Source organism: Lactuca virosa, chromosome 1 (assembly GCF_052849685.1).
Source record: "Lactuca virosa cultivar CGN04683 chromosome 1, Lactuca_virosa_CGN04683_v6, whole genome shotgun sequence".
Taxonomy (NCBI): domain Eukaryota; kingdom Viridiplantae; phylum Streptophyta; class Magnoliopsida; order Asterales; family Asteraceae; genus Lactuca; species Lactuca virosa.
In genome coordinates, this window is record NC_136426.1 from 27,627,650 (window position 1) to 27,640,810 (window position 13,161).

A 13,161-nucleotide genomic window follows, 5' to 3' on the forward strand; every position below is an offset into this window, starting at 1 on the left:
TACTAATGAGCAAATGTACAAGTAAGGATTCCATCTTTGGTTAATTTGAAAACTCAAGAGCCCCGCCATATATGTATGTGTGTATGAGAGGTTTAATTTGCAGATGATTGTGAGGAAGAAGATGGGTGTGTGTATGTGTCGGTGAGAGAGAGAGGGGGGGTACAGGTGTAGAGGGTTGGGTAAGGTAGGATTTTTTTTTTCTTAATGATCTAAATACCAAAATAAATAAAGAAAATGGAAAAATGAAATGAAAAAGGTAAAATTGACCTTTCAAGTGTAACATGACCAAAATAATGGAAAAAATTTAATTTTAAACCTTCTATGCAAGCTGGAAATTTTAATAAAGTACGGTTATAAGACTGTGTTATAAGGGGGGAGGGGGGGGGGGTCCTCTTTGAAGCCTAAATAGAGTTCGGTTACATAACCGTACTCTATATGTATGATATAATACAATTCCTTACATAAAACTGTATTTTATAACTAAAAAATTTATTAAAAAAATCATGGTTTTGTCTACTGTACATTGTTTTGGCCACCAAATTGTTGCTTATGAGACACCATTATTGTCTAAAATTGACAAAGTCTTCTATTGAGGCTAGCCATGGTGCGTTAGGAAGTACCGCAATCCAACATAATAGTAACATAAGTATCAAAAGATGCATTTTGTTGGTTTGGTTCTTTTTTTTTTTTCCAAAAGGTAATATGATATGGAAAAATAATATGGAAGCCACAATGCAATGTCGCAACATATAGTAAAAAACAATAAATGCATAGTGAACTCTTTGTAGAAGAAAGGTTGGACTTTAGAGGTGGATAAAGAATATATAATAGGTTTAAGTTAATGCCTGACTTTGTGTACAAACTTGATAAGTCGTTAATGTCATTTAGGAATCAAAAAATAAGCATAAGCTACATAAGTGAAATGACAACTTGCATGCATGGTTCTTAAGAGTAAATTCTCATGCAATGCGAGCCAATAAATCTATTTGCAGCCTATAATTCCTATAGTAATTCTAAAGGGTTATTTCTTAGCACTAATTGGAAAGAATGTATAGTTTAATTGATAACCAAAAATGGATACAAATGAGCAATTTAACAAGAATTGATGCATATATATATATATATATATATATATATATATATATATATATATATATATATATATATATATATATATATATATATATATAGGTTTAGGTTCTATGGAAAATAAAAAACCCTAAAAAAAACCCTAAAAATCATAAAAATGCATAAAAAAAAAATACTTAGAGATCACAAAAATTTTTTTTGAATTTTTTTATCAAAAAATCGCATCTTTTAACATAAAATCGCTGAAAATATTTTTGAAAAAAAAAAATTTTACAAAAAAATAAAAAAAAAAAATTGATTTTTTATTTTTTTTTCAGTGAAATTGTCAAAAAGGCTGCGATTTTTTGATAAAAAAATTAAAAAAAAAGTTTTGTAATGTCTACGTATTTTTTTTATGTATTTTTATGATTTTTAGTGTTTTTTTAGGGTTTTTTTGTTTTCCAAATAACTCTTCCATATATATATATATATATATATATATATATATATATATATATATATATATAGAGAGAGAGAGAGAGAGAGAGAGAGAGAGAGAGAGAGAGAGAGAGAGAGAGAGAGAGAGAGAGAGAGAGAGAGAGAGAGAGAGAGAGAGAGAGAGAGAGAGAGAGAGAGAGAGAGAGAGAGAGAGAGAGAGAGAGAGAGAGAGAGAGAGAGAGAGAGAGAGAGAGAGAGAGAGATTTCTACTTACATCACACGATACTGAAGTACGAAGGTTCTACCATGACGCATCCAATTTGTAACATAGAGCACCACTGATCGGTCAAACAATAAACTTTTGTATAAATGATAAGGAACAAACAAGTGAAATTTGTTTATACATTGGCTTAACAGAATATATTTTGCAATCTAACTCTCAAATCAGGTCTTGAAATTCCAATGACTTGCCATAGATAACCGTGATAGGTTTTGATCGAATCAAGGTGTTACCCCATTCCATTGGCCCTCCATTAGAAACCACTATGTGGTTAAAACATGTCTTGGTTCGCCTTGCCTTATCGATTCTGGAAGACGGCTTAGGAAACCACTATATGCATCAATTCTTGTTAAATTGCTCATTTGTAGGGTTACATGGTGGGAATTAAGCTAGAATGGAGAGAAATGACGATGGCCTATCTCATCTCTTTTGACGTGGGGAGGAAGAGATCGAGAAATGAGGAGTTAATTTTAAAAGACGCCTAAATTTTAGAACAAATCGACCAAATTGAAACACCGCCCAAATTGATAAATATGTTACGGGTCTTTGAATTAAACCCTGTTCGATTATCTCCAAAACTATGCGCTCCCTTTATTTAAAGTTATTTAATACGGAAACCTTAAGAACGTATTTTATTTAGCGTTTTCTATTGGTCAATTTGTAGTAGTGTGTCTATGAAGTTGTTGATCAAGACAATGGTAATTGGGATGTCGCTCACCATCTTTTGAGAAACAATCTCATCGCTTTTTACTGTAGAGCACTCAATAAAAATATGTTCATCATTTTTACGCTTGATATTACATAAAGGGCATAAGGAAGAACCAACAATAAGACGAATCCATTCAACATTTCGCATATCCTTTTACATGTCAATACTATTTTCAGACAAAATAATTTACATAAAAGTAATCAGGTTCGCATGATTTTCATGACAGTTAATGTAAGATTAGTGTTTGAAATGACAATATTTTAGTAAGATATAGGAGCAACCTAGATGGTAGAAAGTACGTATCGGAGGATTATGTACAACATCAATGAACAAGTTTCGAGGGGACTATGATATGAGTTGATCCAACCAAAGTTAAGTTGTTTATCAATTATTTAATCCAAAAATAAAGATATCACCTAGGTATCATCAATAAACTTAGGATTTGGCTAACATATATAAGGTACATATCTCACATACATAAATAAGTATATATCCATAATAAACCCAATTCAAAAAAATAGTTTATCATAAACATGGAGCACTTGAGGTGATGCAAGATACATGTACGTAATTTATTTTACCCGTGAGCTCAATGTATAGAAAATGTATTCGAGCTAATGAAAACTAATTTGAAAATAGAACAACTTATAGAAAGCTTGATGTTTAAATACCAATATATATATATATATATATATATATATATATATATATATATATATATATATATATATATATATATATATTTCATTCATTTGTATAAATTTCTGTTGTTTATCCAGTGGTTACATCATTGTTTCTTAATACAAAATATTAAATAAAAATGAAACAAATTATCAAGTCAAATACCATTTTATTGTATATTGTGGAGTATAGAGTAATACAAAGTTAAAAAGAGAGTAGAGTATTCATTATTGAATTAAAGTGGCAGTCATGTATAGAAAAGACCAATGGTAGATGGGGGTTGCCCAAAGATAGATCACCCCAGGGTTTCCATTTTCTTCTCACATTTCTCTTTTGAGAACTCAGTTTCTCTCTCTCCTCCTGTTTTATCTATATACAAAACACAAGTTTCATGAATTAAAGGAACTTCTAAAAGTGGGTCTTCTCTTAACCAAGAGTAGAATTGTTTGCAGAAAGGAAAAAAACACACAAATAAAAAGGAAACAAACTACTAATAATCATGGGAAGAGGGAGAGTAGAACTGAAGAGAATAGAGAACAAAATTAACCGGCAGGTTACTTTTGCTAAGAGAAGAAATGGACTTCTCAAGAAAGCCTATGAACTCTCAGTTCTCTGTGATGCTGAGGTTGCTCTCATCATCTTCTCTAATCGTGGAAAGCTTTATGAATTCTGTAGCAGTTCTAGGTATACTTTTTTTTTTCTCTATCTTTCATGGTAGATTCTTTGGCTGTTTTTTTGTTTGTAGTGGTATGTTTTCTTATCTTCTATAGTACTTTACACACAAAAACTATGAAATCTTTTCATTAGTAGTAGATTTACATACGATCTATCTTTTTCTTTCTTTGAAATCTTGGAAAAAAGCATGTACAGATTTTTTGATCTTTTATCGACTGTACAAACTTGGAAATTCAAAGAGATTCATCCTGGTCAACTAAAATGAAGGGTTTCGTAAAGATCTGTTCTTTTTCTTGTTTCATTGTAATTTATTATTTATTTTTAATTTAATTTTCCCATCATCAGGTTCAAATCTGATGTATCTTCAAAATAGATTTATTATCTAGTCTTTTACAAGCATAGTTTTAATTTTTCTTTGTTTTATGAAGGTTCATTATTTATTAGTTTTTTTGTGTCTTGAGGTCATGAGTTTTTGATTTCTTGAACTAATTTCAGGTTTTTTTTTTCTTGCGTTAATTTTCCTTCAAATTATAAAACAAATCATTATCTACAAAATACTGTTCAGATTTATTTTTCAACAGATTCATTAGATGTTATATCAGAGAAGAGATCTGGAAAAGCTGCAAAAGCGCAAATCATTTGAAACCCTATATACTAAATCTTCATATTTTATTTTATTTTATTTTTTTTGAACGGGCAAAAACAATATAATCTTAAACTATTCTTAAATCCACCTATGTCTCCCATGAGACTTGAACCTTCAACCTCAAGGTCTCCCATGAGACTTGAACCTTCAACCTCAAGGAGGGAGGACAAAACCTGATACCGCTGGGCTAGAAGCCCTTTGGTAAATCTTCATATCTAATATAGAATTTTGCAACCCTAGCTAGCTGGTAAAGAAGTTGATATTATTATTTTAATTTGTTTGTAGTTTATTAAAAAAATACTATCTATTCCTTGTGATAATTTTTTAATTAATTGCTAATGAATTTATTATATACTTGAAAAAATGGATCGTTCCTCTTCATCATTTCTTACTTTGAACATCACAAAGTGATAAAATGATGTATATATACAAATTTTTAAGAATTATCATTAAACTTTTATTTAATCATTTGATCTTAACTGATCTTTCAAACACGATCTGGCTCTAGCTTTGAGTAATTAATTTACTCCAAGTATAAAATGAAACTTGAGCAAAATCCAAAGCAAGCTCGTCACTGTTTTGTTTTTAATTTTTAATTGCGTGGGGAACACATCCAAGACCCACTTCCAATCATCAAGTTTATCCTAAGTTCTAATAACACTGATCTAGCTCAAGAATTCAAGAAATATATTCTCTGGTACCTCACATGCCCTCAATTTCAGTGTAAATAAGTTTTTCACCAGGAAATATGTTTTCTTTTTAGTTTTTCCTATTAATTACTAGCTACAATTATCATTGTTTTGTATGCGACTAAGGTTTGCTTTTGAGTCGTCGATGTTAGATATTTAACATATTTTGAATCTTATGATGTTGATTGTGCATATGGGTTTTTTTTGTTCGCAAAATTTTGATGATATAGTATCTTGTTAGTGGTGTGCTACTTCTCCTGAAGTGGAAACACATGTTTAGGCATGTGTAGCAATGAATTAGGTCAATTTAGAGCATGAGTACTTCGGGTCTTTCCTTAATTAACTTCAGCTTAATTCAAAAGAGGGTTTTCTAAGTACCTATTATTTTTTTCCCAGTTGCTAATTTTTTGTTCTTGGATCTTCCATTTTCAGCATGGTGAAAACACTTGAGAAGTACCACAGCTGTAGTTACGGATCATTGAAAGCCAGCCAACCTGAAAATGAGAGCCAGGTTTGTTGCTATCGTATTTTAAAATCTGCAACCATTTTGAGTCTGTATGTACATTTAAAACTTGTACTTCCATCATACACAAAATAATCACACCTTGTTACATCAAAAGTCTCTCCCTTTTTGACACTATAACACCCACATGTGGGAGAAAAAGATCTGTAGAGCTATTGAGGCGTAAAGATGCACAATTAGCACCAAAATGAGTTATTGAGGCATATATAAATAGTTAAGGAATTTTAAAGAATCAATTTGATCCAATATGGGGTCATCACTTTTATTTTATGATTACTCTTTAGTAATTAACATTGAGCTAAATGGTTGAGCAGTATAACTACCATGAATATCTGAGGCTAAAGGCAAGAGTGGAAGTTCTGCAACGGTCACAAAGGTATGACACTGATTCCAGACGTTACCATGTAGAGTTCTAAGTACTTTATTCATCCAAAATATTCTGACTTCTCTAATCGTAAATTAAAATTGTTGTTGAAATATCCTCGATGCCCTAATTAATCTGGTAATCAATTAATCTTGTAGAAATCTTCTCGGAGAAGATTTGACCCCATTAAACACTAAGGAGCTGGAGCAACTTGAGCACCAACTGGAGATGTCTTTGAGGAAGATCAGATCAACAAAGGTACAAACTTGAGGCTATCCTACTCGTTCTTTTTTCATTAAAGTCATATATTGCTTACATACAAGAAAGAGATATTTCACTAATTATTAAGAAATGGGTGGACGTATACATATACCTTTCATATAAGCAAGCGTCGAAGATCATATTAGGTTCATAAGCTTATATATAGATGTTTTGTTCTTGAAATTTCAGACTCAATGCATGTTGGATCAGCTTGCTGAACTCCAAAGAAAGGTATGTATACATCCGATGTAAAAACATCAGTGCACTCTTGAATGTTTTAGGTTTTTACCCTTTAATTAATTAATGGCGGACTTAATCTACAGGAGCAAGTTCTTGCTGAAACAAATAAAGCCTTAAGGAAAAAGGTGTTACTCTCTCTCTTCCCTCAACACACTAATTAATATAATACTCCATTCACTACAATACAGATATCAAGCATATATCCTGAACATTGCATGAGTTTTTTTTATACATCCCTTGTAGTTAGCTTAAAGTGAAAGAAACAGATTACTGAAGAGATCTTTTGTGCAGTTGGAAGAAAATGCTCAGGAATTTCCAGTTAGGCAAATGTGGGAAGGTGGAGCACAAACCATTCCGTATAATCCCCTTCCTACACACTCTGACGATTTCTTCCAACCTCTTGGATTGAACTCCAGCATGCACACCAGGTGTTTTTACGGATTTCAAGCTTAAAACAGAAGGTTTTAAATTTAAAATAATAGCACTAGTTCGAACTAAAAGGGACTCCTTTTCCAAATGCTTTTTCAGTTTCAGTGGATTAAGATACAACCCTATTGGCTCCGATGAGATGAACGTTGCTGGTGTCAATGGAAACAATCCTAATGGGTTGTTTCCAGGATGGATGCTGTAGTAGAAGAAATTGCATCACCCTAAGTTTCCCACGGGTAAAAATAAGGTAATTTCTTCTTTTAGAACCAAACTTATATCATTTTATTTTTTTGAGTGTGTGTATTATGTGTGTTTATGCAAATTCGTAATTATTCTCCCAAGAGATTGAAGGCTTCATAAGTCGTTGAGAGGACGACGATGACCTTGATTTGAAGAACCCATGGATTCTTGGCATGTATGTACTTAATTTGTATAAGATTTTAAGCAATCTGGATTTGTTATTATTATTTTGGTTGAAGTACAACTTTTTTGATCTATGTTCAATTGAAGATAATCATCATGAATTTTTTTTGGTTAACTTCTTTATTTTGATCAAAAACATATTTGTAGGAATCCGTCTGTAAGGAGTTAGGTTAAAAAAATACATGGTTGATGGGAGAAATAACATATAAAGTAGTCATTCATTTATGTGTTTGATTTAATGGCATTGTTCTTTGTCAAGTAGCTGACACACGAACATATGTATGCTAGATTTTTTTTTCTTTCCTAGAAAAGGTAAAAGGTAAAAGAGATTGCACACCATTACCTGTAAGGTACTTTGGTGTTCTGGTCTGAATACAACTTAGCAAAATACTAACTAAATGGTATAAATATGGAAATCTGAAAACTTATACATTATATATAGAAGATAACAGTTATAACTTTTCACTGTTACTTTGACTTAGAATATTAATAACTCAAAATTGTCTCATTATTCTTTCATATTGTTTGAAACTATACGAAGTCCAATCATGCATTTAATTATCATATAGATAGAGCTAGAGCTTGTATGTTATGGAGATGAAAGAAATGCAACACGCTTACATTTTACAAGAGTATTGGGCTTTAGTGGCCACAACCATTATTAACGGCGACACCAAACATTCGCATTAGGTGTCGCCGGAAGTAATGGTTGTCGTCACTAAAGCTCATCGACACCAACCCGCATGCACTATTTATCATATTAGGATGTATGCATATAAATTAAAAAATCAAGTGTGTGTGTGTATGTTTGTTTTTGAAACTCTGTGGCTAAACCCTATCTGTCGATTTTGTGTCTAATTTAATTGTTGGAACCATGATTCGATCACACTAATAGTTGCCACAAAAGGTCAATATTCTTGTAGTGATGGTCAAAATGTTGAAGAAAGAGATAAGATTTCAAAAACAAACATACACACACACTTGATTTTTTAATGTATATGCATACATCCTAATATGATAAATAGTGCCCCTTTATGTACAAGAGACAAGTTTTAGGGTATACCCCAACGAAACAACGATTCAAGAACCAATACATTGGTTTACATCACATTTGATAGAATCTAATATAACTAACTTAACAATCTAGGTTAAATTTTAACACACCCTTTTAACCTAGATTGCTTCCATAATATTCATTACCTTGAAACATTCAAACTTCAAGCATCATCATTCTCTTTGACATTCCCATGACGAGTATCATTTATGGGCACACTCATCACTTTGCTTCTTTTTCACATGGTCAATTACATTCATCATCCGGGTACCATGCATTTGATGGGTTTTATAGGTAATAAATCTATGTATGAGGCGAAAAATTACTTAACTCTTACGTTCACATGCAACCTATTTGGATCTATGTTTTCTCTATTGATATCAATAAACTATGAACATCAAGAAACCTAATGGTAACCTATTATAATCAAAATGTACATAAGATTAGGGTTACATACCTCTTGATTAGTGTAGCAAATAATCACACTAATATCCTTCTTGAAAACCTTGGAAAACAAGCACCAAAAGTTTAGTGCCGCTAGTGGTTTGTTCCTAAAACCCTAGAAACTCTAGAATGAAGATGACGGAAAGGAGAGGAACATAAATTTCATTCCTAAGCTCGTAGGTAAAGATATGAATGAAAATAATGAGCCAAGGGGCCCTATTTATAGTTTAGGTAACATGCAGACCAAGCAAGATTTGAATTGAATAAATAATAGATTTAATCTCAATCAAATTATTTCCTTATCTGCAATCAGGATGCTTCTAGAAACCCTAAGAACCCCTCCAAAACTGTCCATACCACGGAGGGTTCTAGAATTGTTTCTTTTGTTTAACTATTGAATAATTACAATTCACTCATTGCACCTTTAACTAATTCCAATTAATCCTGAATTAATTTCAGATTAATTCTGATTAATAACTAATTAATTCTAATTGATTTCTTATTAATTTATTAACCATATAAATTAACAAATCAATTATTTAACTATTGATATCATGTTAATTTATTAATCACATAACACATTAACATATTGATTATCTATTCTCAATTAATATATTAATCATATAATATATTAACAATAATTTCTCTCTCTCCTAATATCATTTCTACATATTTCTGGTTATGAGGGCAACCCAGAAATGACTTTTCTTCTATTTGCAAGTTTATACCAATTTAGTTATGAGCTTAGACACCTTAATCCAACAACATCATTAACTAAAGATTCAAGCTCCTCAATTGCCTTGAACATTATTTCCCTACGTTGGTTTCATTTTCATATATGAAGTTGGCATCTTTACTTTCATCCTCTTTTTTTTTTCCAGAAATACTTTTTGTGGCTGTAATAGCATTGAGTTTCAGATAAAGATCTCATATGTATTGGGATTTTTAGGTTACAATTACATTTTACATGCGGAATTTCACTTAACTCTTAAGGGTACACGCAAACTAAATTGGATCTATGTATTTCCCCTATTAATAGCAACGTGCTTATGAAACAAAAACTATCCTATGAAATCAAATTCATGAGATGAACCACATACCTTTTGCTTGATTAGAAACAAGCTAATCAAAAACCCTTTGTAGTTAGGACCTTAGACACCTTAATCCAACAGTCTCCTATTTGGATAAGTCGATAACCACAATTACAAGTATAACTCCGAATAACCTATAAAGAGTGTTTTCCAAAGACATTGCCAGACTCTTATTATACGTTGGTCCTAAGATAAATGATCAACTATCCCTTCGTTCTTCTTGATATCACATGGACCCAAGACATAGATTAGAATCAATCTCATTGTCCAAGATTTTATTTCTCGATTTCCCGATTTGTGATGACGTCACCAGACTATTAATTGAACACGTAAATTTAGTCTCGGCTGGGTCTAGCACTACAATGTCAATATCAAATCATTGATGAACCCAAATATATCGCTTTTCCTGTTAAGGCAAAAGGAACAAATAAACTTTGACTATATAATCATATAGTTTATTAACCAAATCATACATGGAATTACACTTTAAAATACCTAGTTACGAGATGTGATGGAGTAAACCAATGCACAATTGATTTGCAAACTATGACTTATATATCTCTTTTTTTAAGAATAAAATATATTATCGTCTTAGAATTACTTGTGATTAAAATCCATGAAGTAATCTCTAAGTGCGGTTTTAACCAATACTAAAAATCCTAATTTTCTAAGTACTCATGAATATTATAGCAATCCCTATGCAATGTCCAATCCTTTTGGACAATCTACAAATGATTCATGATAATGGCATTTCGAATAAATTAATATTTTGGAATTAAAACATGCAAAGTGAAACACAAGAATAAATTAATTGACTAATGGTATCTCACATTTTGAACATAAATAAATCTCTATTCAATTAATTACCATTCAGTTACAATTCACTATTGTCACATTGTTTCAAAACTATCAACTAACTAACAAAATCTAAAATCTAAGATCACTACAAGAAAAAACTGGTATTGCAACGGAATGAATCCGTTGTAAGAAGTTGCAATTCTGTTGCAAAAGACGAATAATGATGGAATTTGCAACGACCCATTTCCGTCCCAAAAAAAACCCGTAGCAAGGGTTTGCGAAGGAAACAATAATTTCGTCGCAAATATAACAACGAAATGAAATACATTGTAGAGGGTATTCCGTCGTGTATTCCGTGGCCGTATTCCATGGCGAATTCCATAGTAAATCTTCCATCACAAATTCCGTTGTAGTGGATCCCTAGCAAATTCCATGGTGATGAATCTGTAGCAAAATCCATTGCTCCAGTTCCTCGAAAATCCAGCAAGTACATATCTACTGATTTCCTGAGAATACAAGCAGTTTGAAAGAGTATCAGCATAAAGCTGGTGAGTTCATAAGCGGTGATTTGTAGTGAAAATCGTTGATGAGTTCGTAAAATATTTGTATAATTCCAAGAAAATCCGATATTTTCTTTAGTGAGAAAGTAGTGATTTCAATTCTGTATAAAACCATGAATGTTTGTCACTGAAAACTGTAGTGATATGCGAAAGTATTACTTCATGTGACTAGCTAATTCTAATCATGATGTAATAGCATTTCGTGCGTGAAACCATTGTATGCTCGTTTCTGTTTGAAAAGCCTGAAAGTTCTCCAGTTGTAGTGTGTATTAGTTCTATTTAATGTACATAAAACTGTTGAAGAGTGTTAAGTTGTAAACTAAAGGTGATTTATACATATAGTGAGTCGTATAACCATGCTTGATATGACTTGAGACCTTTCCAACGTTCTTCAGGCGTCGAGTTAAATGACATTTGTACATCTCAGGCGTGCCCGCCTAACTGTAGCTAGCAGTCCAGATGTGAGATTGTCAGTCCCGAATAGATCTATTCACAAATCTCATGCTCTCCTTCCAGGAGACTCTGGTTATACTATGGTAGGATTTATCCCTGTGCACCTAAGGGTACAGTAGTGAAGTAGCGCCTCACAGTATCGTACAATCTAGTTTACATGTAGTGTAGTAGCGTTCTACCGTAGTGAAAATTCGTATGTATACCGTATATAGTGATAATTACAGTTATGAATACCATGATAAAGTAGTGATGTAAACTGTAAACGGTTTCTGTCTTAGTGCATATGCTTAGTAGTGAAAGTTTCTATACTTGATATGTTTTAGAAAAATCCCAAACTATACCGATTATAGTTTGCATGTAAAACGTAGCGAATAGCGTGTCTGGAAAAACTATGCAATTTTATTGAAAACGTCCCTTATGCTCAGCATAGTACAAAAGGGATTTAAAGTATGAGATTTGCATAAGTTTTATGTATATTCTTGAAAACAATTATGTTTAGCTTGTATTCCCCCCTGAAAACATTAAAAATACAGAAAATGTAGGGGTATGAACTCACCGTTGTTGTGTGAAAGCGTTGACTGAAATGAAGATCCTCGAGTTGTTGTACGTGACACTTAACGAAATCCGGGACTTGATCGAATCGATGAAAGTGGGTTTTCAGCCAAAATCACCACTTAAAAGGTGTTTATGGCCGTGAACAAGGGTTTACGGTCGACTGGTAGTTTACGGTTTCTGAAGGCTTGATGAGTTTACGGCCGTAAACTCAAGAACAGAGTTTACGGTCTTTGAAGGCTTGGACCGTAAACTCAAGAACAGGGTTTACGGTCTTTGAAGATGGACTGTAAACTCAAGAACGATGGTGCTGATTTCGAAGAGATAAGCGTTTCCAGACGTTCCGAAGTGAGTCCAAACGGTGTTTCTCGATGTTTCCCGAAATTTGAAGGTGTTTTTAGGTGTTTACGGTCAAGGTTCTTAGAGAGAGAAGGAGAGAGTTTTTGGCTAGAAATGTTCAAATGAAGGTGGAGGTCTCGTATTTATAGGGGTTTTGTGGTCGGTGGTGGGGTCCACTCTGTAAACGGGTTTACGGCCGTAAACGGGTTTACGGTCGAGGTTTGCGGTCGTAAACGAGTTTACGGTCGTAAACTAGTTTACGGTCGTAACCTCACTTAGACCGGAAATGTTTGGTTTTTCGAGATATTTGGGTTCCCGTGTGATTTTTGGTTCCGACTCGCAAATAATTTAACTAGATTATTTTCTAAACCAAGAAGTTTGACGGAAAAGTTAATGAATTCGAATTTTTATTAACGGAAATCGCGTAACGGAAACGGACGAAGT

At 32.6% G+C, this 13,161-nt stretch overlaps 1 protein-coding gene across 2 annotated transcripts; it reads left to right on the forward strand.

Annotated features, from left to right (window-relative positions):
- The first annotated feature begins 3,437 nt into the window (after positions 1–3,437).
- LOC145158894 (MADS-box protein EJ2-like) lies at positions 3,438–7,541 on the forward strand. Of its 2 annotated transcripts, XM_079077848.1 has the most exons (9): positions 3,438–3,860; positions 5,619–5,697; positions 6,024–6,085; positions 6,232–6,331; positions 6,524–6,565; positions 6,658–6,699; positions 6,866–7,002; positions 7,103–7,250; positions 7,346–7,541. In XM_079077848.1, exons 1-8 carry the CDS (start codon positions 3,676–3,678, stop codon positions 7,203–7,205), a joined length of 750 nt encoding a protein of 249 aa, XP_078933974.1. In that variant the 5' UTR covers positions 3,438–3,675; the 3' UTR covers positions 7,206–7,250; positions 7,346–7,541. The 2 variants fall into 2 exon arrangements, with proteins under 2 accessions (XP_078933974.1, XP_078933907.1); XM_079077781.1 differs by having other exon boundaries at positions 3,439–3,860; positions 7,103–7,541.
- Positions 7,542–13,161: the final 5,620 nt, after the last annotated feature.

Excerpts from the sequence above, each read along its gene's own strand:
- LOC145158894 (XM_079077848.1), top strand. The coding sequence starts at position 3,676 with ATGGGAAGAGGGAGAGTAGAACTGAAGAGAATAGAGAACAAAATTAAC. Across the intron at positions 5,698-6,023 it reads AACCTGAAAATGAGAGCCAG|TATAACTACCATGAATATCT; the intron begins GTTTGTTGCTAT and ends ATGGTTGAGCAG. Across the intron at positions 6,566-6,657 it reads TTGCTGAACTCCAAAGAAAG|GAGCAAGTTCTTGCTGAAAC; the intron begins GTATGTATACAT and ends CTTAATCTACAG.